This window comes from Gavialis gangeticus, unplaced genomic scaffold (assembly GCF_001723915.1).
Source record: "Gavialis gangeticus isolate Ggan-Ray unplaced genomic scaffold, GavGan_comp1, whole genome shotgun sequence".
NCBI lineage: Eukaryota > Metazoa > Chordata > Crocodylia > Gavialidae > Gavialis > Gavialis gangeticus.
The window spans coordinates 19,283,661-19,289,436 of NW_017728998.1; the positions used below are offsets into that span (position 1 = coordinate 19,283,661).

Below are 5,776 nucleotides of genomic sequence, written 5' to 3' on the forward strand. Positions count from 1 at the left end.
CGCCGCCGGCTGGAGGGCCTTGCGCTCCCAGTGCGCGCCCCGCGCCTGCCCAGCCCCGCAGGTGGGTGTGCGCCGGCCGGAGGTGTCCGTTGCACGGGGAGACGCGTGCCGCGATCCGGGGCTGGGGCAGGATGGGGGCTGAGCTGCTTAGGTTGTGCCAGAAGTGTCGTTCCCCCCAACGCTGTGGCATAAAAACAACACCCAGGTGAGCAGTGCTTTTTTGCACATGTTCATAAAGGCGTGCGTATGTCTCTTGAAGCCTGTCTCTCCTTTATTCATAGGAACAACAAGAGAAGCTGGCTGCGCGGGACTGGTGTGACCAAGCAGATGACTGGGGAGCACGCGATGAATTTGAACCCCCTGAACTGAACCCCTCTCGCTTGCTGGGTGTAAATGAAGCGAGCAACTCTTGCTTGCCCAAAGAAGCAGAGTGTGCAGCCCAGTTACAGGGGCTTAGCTTGGCTGAAGCTGTGGATGTACCCGATCCCATATGTATTCATCTTCCAGCTGGAGAAGAGAGAGTAATGTCTAGCTCTGTCCCTGTGTTCAAGCCCTACTACATCAGTGTTGTGGATGAGGAAGACTACACTGGTTACGTTGATACGGATCATGCACACAGGCTTCTAAAGGAATATCAACAGAGAGAGGGTATTAATTTGGAAGAGTTGATGTCAGAAAGGTGGGAATCGGTTTCTAGTACTTGCTGTAAAATGAAGGAATTAAATGGGCTGCTATTAGTTGGCATTTATTAGTTAGCTAAATGACAATTGAATTGAGTTTGAGATGGACTGAGCATCCTTTATTTTATCTTTGAAATTGGTGCAAATTGAAGGTACAAGCACCTTTCAAAATTAGCATCATGTAGATGCGGCCCAAAAGTAGAATCTTGAGATATAGAGATGAGGGCAGTTTATTGTGCAGACTCAGCATCTGCAGTTTCAGCCAAAGACCCTTTGAAATCACACCTAAATAGTTTAAACCTTAATAGAAACACTTCAAAAGTAACTCATTATTCAGTGGATAGAGGTAAGTCTGGAGTGTGACTCTTGACACAATGTATTCTTTCCCTTTTTAAAACTATAGTTCTTATTTGTGATCAATCTTGAGTGCTGGGTTTCCTAGAGTAGCTTGTCATTTTCAAATATGTTTATACTTAAAATTAATGTTTGTAGCCTTTGACATCTCTGGTAAAAAAATAAATAAAATAGTGGACTGGCACACTAGGAAATAATTCCTGGATTTTCTAGTCCAGTATCCATTAAATCCATTACCACTCTGTCATACCCTTGTGCCTCCCACAAAGTTGTATGCTTCAAAAGAAGCTCATTAGGATACAGTATCAGCGGCTTTTTGAAGCTAGGAAAACATATTCCTAGAATGTTGTTAATTTCATGTAATAGTTGTATTGCGCGTCTGGTGTACCTGTAGTTCCTGGGTTTATAGGTCTAATGTATATGTAGTTCCCTAGGTTATATAGAGAGATTTATTTTCCATTCCTCTGTTTTGACTGTGATGGACCCATCCAGATTTTGACAAGGAAGTAGTGTGAAAAACAGCTTTTGGACTTAAGGTCTGCTGCGGGCTGGTTAACATTAGTACAGTTGCATGACACGTACATTGAGCATTTACATCTAATTTACATTCTTTATTCTAAGAGATGTGAATATATGTACGGTTGGTTTCTCCAGTAAGTAGTAGCAGAATACCATTCACTTGCAGGAGTTGCATATAGAGCACTGCTTTTTGAAGTACCTTTCATGTTTTGTTCAGTTTCTGAAAGTGTATTTTTGGGGCAGTTTACGATTTTTTTTCCTGGGTATAAATAAAGACAGCACCAAAATACAGGCATACCTCGGAGATATTGCGGGTTCGGTTCCAGACCACCGCAATAAAGCAAATATCGCAATAAAGCGAGTCACACAAATCTTTTGGTTTCCCAGTGCATATAAAAGTTATGTTTACACTATACTGTAGTCTGTTAAGTGTGCAATAGCATTATGTCTAAAAAAACAATGTACATACCTTAATTAAAAAATACTTTTATTGCTAAAAAATGCTAACCATCATCTGAGCCTTCAGCGAGTCATAATCTTTTTGCTGGTGGAGGGTCTTGCCTCAATGTTGATGGCTGCTGACTGATCAGGGTGGTGGTTGCTGAAGGTTGGGGTGGCTGTGGCAATTTCTTAAAATAAGACAACAATGAAGGTTGCCACAAACCTTCAATTTGTAAAAAACGCAATATCTGCGAAGCGCAATAAAGCGAAGCGCAATAAAACGAAGTATGCCTGTACAGGAAAGGTTCTGAGGAATCTAGGTTTAAGCAAATGCATAGTGGATTTCATTTCTTGTATTATAATACAGAAAAATTGGATATAGATATTTGAGTGAAGATCATTGAGGGTGAGAATAAGGAGTGAACTAATAAGCTATGTTGCCTAGTAAGGCTAATTTTTAGATACAAGCGTCGTTTTAATTCATGTTAATATGAAAAAAAAAGTTCAAGAGGTGGTGGTTCCGTAACTGTTTTTATTTTTGAGTATGCATGCTGCTGTAGATTTAATAGGAAAACTTCCCCCTGCCCTTATTTTTCTAGTTTTGCAGGTGAAGGTGATCATGAGAAATATGAGAAGAGCAAACTCCGAAGTAGGGACCACGTGTTCCACAAATTTATGAAAAGAATTTCTGCCTGTCCTGAACAAATTCTGAGGTATGTTGACTGATGTGTTGGTGATAGGAAGTGGTGGTCAGTTGTCAGAGAATAAATTTATTTATTGATTGATTTCTAACTTGACGCTCCTGAAATGAGGGTGTTGTTTTTAGATTATTTTAATTTTAATTAAAAATGTTCTAACATTTCTTAAGCTAAGCATGGTATGTGTTTAAGTGTAGGTGGAGATGCACATAACAAGTGTGCAGTCAGTGAGACTATCCTGTGATCTGCTTATTTTACATCAGGTAAAAGTGGCTGGAGGAGTAAAGAAGACTCTAAGGGCCTTGGATTTTGGTCAAGGGAGGGTTTCTTCAGGATGAGATGCAAAGAAGACAGCTCATGCAAATTGTCTTTTCAAAGGTCCCTTAAAGAAGGAAACCCTAGCAATAGCCAGTTTACCAGGGGACACCAATGAGGGTGGAAAAATAGAGCACAATGGTGTGGAGGTCTTAGCCAGTCCTGCTGCTGATAGACTGTTATTATCACAGCTCTGGGGTAACCTTGCCATTAACCCCCTCTGGCTTCCTCAGCAGCATCACCTTAGGTTTTGGGCCTGTAGGTGTTACCTTTTTCAACAGGACAATCTGTTTTAGGGCTGCAGACCACTTGAAATTCACTGTGATATAGTCCTTGCAGATCTGCAGCTTGTCTGCAGTATAGGTCTTCTGTTTTAGCTTTGCCAGCAAAGCTTGTAGTGGAGATGTGTAGAAAGGTGTTGGGTTTTTTTGCTCATAGCATCTACCCAAACTATAGCAGCTCTACTGGTAAAAGCCATCCTCTATCTTGGGATGTCCAAAGTTAGGTTGTCTAGAAGGAATGATCATTTCACACCCATAACTAATGTTAGCTGTGCCACTAAAACCTTGTAGTATAAACCACATTCGAGTTCATTAATTCAGCACCTCAGAGCTGTTTTCTTTCAGGACAGTGATCAGCAAACTTACAGTAAAGCACAGTATTTCATCCTTAGGACAAAAACATTACAGAGATGGCATATCCTTAACAGCTTATGTATTAGATTGCCAGATGTTACTCATCCATATTGGATTCTGACAGTTACCATCCACATGTGTGTGTTTGTTCCACAGTGAATCTTGCAAATCAGCTGATTCTTTAGTTAAAATGTCTGCTTGCTAGGTCTCCTGACTCAAGGAGAAACAGTTGATGCAATTTCCAAGAGAAGGCAAAGCTTTAAAGACGTAGTACCTACATAAACAGTGTTGGGTATCCTAGAGCAATTGCATAGGAAATCCATCCACTGAGTCTGGAACACAAAGATACATGTTTCTTTTGCCTAAATAGTATCTGTCACTTCTCAGTGTAAAACAGACTTTGACATTTTCATGCTTTCAAAATATCGCTGTGAGCCAGCTGTAATGCTGAGGTAGCCACCCTATTCCAGTCGCTGGAGAGCTCAAAAAGGGGAGGCTACGCCTTTGTTTCCATGACTTCTGGGCTGTGAGTTCTGTACTTTCCTTCCAGGCACAGCACAGAACCCCACCTTTTGTTGACTAGAAGCTGCCTTGAACTTTGGGTTTGGTTTCTCTGGAGGTGCGCTACCTTGTTCCAAAAGCTTACAGTGCTGTGATAGAAAGCACCATGCTGCTGCTCCAAGACTGCTGAACTTAGACTTGCAAGTGTGTCTTCCCCCCCATCTCCCCTTTCCCTTACATTTATATTAAAGGGTAGCAGGGATATGGAGTTGAGGGTACTACATGCCATGCAGTAATCAGTCTACGGTTTTTGTCTCCATTTGAATGTTGGGAGGCTGCATCAATAACAGCTTCCAGGTCTTGTGGTAACCTTCCAAGTCCTTTTCCTACTTTAACCTTTTTTTCTTTTCTTTTTTTTTTTTTTTTACTTGAAGCAGGCTCATGACTTTTGGTGAATACCAAGTACTGCTGCATTACTGTGGGTCTTCCACTGAGCAATAACAAGAAATGTGTGACATCTTTCTCCATACCCCTAGATACTCCTGGGGCGGTGAGCCTTTATTTATAACATGCCCTCCATTCGACATCAGCAGAGGGGTTCCAGCCTGTAGTAACTGTGGAAGTAACAGAGTCTTTGAGTTCCAGCTTATGCCAGCACTGGTCAGCATGCTTGAAAGTGATGCAGGTGCTAATTTTTATTACTGGTTTTTAATTGAATATGAAGCACTGTGCTATAACTGCATCAAACGAGACATTAGAACATAAGTTACTTCAGGGATGGCCAATCTGCAGCATGCGTGGCACAGGCAGCCTCTGTGAATAGGGCACAGCAGATTGAGCAGGGAGCAGAAAGCAGAGCAGTAGCTTCGGCAGAAGGAAGGGATTGGAATGGCACTCCAGGAAGGTGCAGGACTAACATATGGCATGCCTGCCAAAAAGGATGGTCCCCAATGGATTACTTCATGTAAAATATATGAGCAATGATATTTTAATCACTTTTTTTTTAATATAAAACCTGCTGTAAGTGGCCAGCCAACAATAATTGAAATTGACTTTCTGATAACTTGCTCTTTCTCCCCACCCTCCAGTGTTTGAGATATAGTAAGAAAAGAGCTACCCTAATTCAGCTGTTCATCCTTTAAACTATTTCAGTCATTTAACGTACTGACTTGCTTTCAGTGTGATTAGTGAAACTGATTTACTAGGAGTCTCTGATCAAGGCTTTATATGTTCCTTAGATCCTTTATAACAGTGAGAGGAATCAAGAACTCCCTATATCCTTGAACAATTAATTTGTAACGTTCCTCCTAAAGCGAGGACTTGAGAATTAACAAATACAGTGGATTCCACTTTATAGCATCGCTCATTAATAGAATCAGCCACTTATTTGAATCAATGTGGGAAAACCAAAACCATTTGTATATTATTACATGTAAAAATAGCTCAAATTAGAATTGTGGTTTTTGGTAGAAGTGCCAATAAAAAGAAAATTGATTATATTGGAAATCAGCTTGATGTGGCCGATTTTTAATTTGGCTGATAAACACAGTGTGGCCCAGTGCTGCGCACACCCCCACCCCCCTGTACAATGTGGCAAAAAGAGCCTAGCACGGCCCTGGCCCCAGCTCACACC

At 41.4% G+C, this 5,776-nt stretch overlaps 1 protein-coding gene across 1 annotated transcript in view; it reads left to right on the forward strand.

The window, feature by feature from the left end:
* Position 1: 1 nt before the first annotated feature.
* Positions 2 to 5,776, forward strand: part of PDCD2L (programmed cell death 2 like) — a gene marked incomplete at its 5' end in the record, with an annotated part of 13,209 nt that continues 7,434 nt past the window's right edge. Inside the window, 4 exons of the mRNA XM_019505276.1 lie at positions 2 to 61; positions 282 to 679; positions 2,594 to 2,707; positions 4,680 to 4,828. Coding sequence (XP_019360821.1) covers positions 2 to 61; positions 282 to 679; positions 2,594 to 2,707; positions 4,680 to 4,828 — 721 coding nt within the window. The remainder of the gene's footprint in view (positions 62 to 281; positions 680 to 2,593; positions 2,708 to 4,679; positions 4,829 to 5,776) is intronic.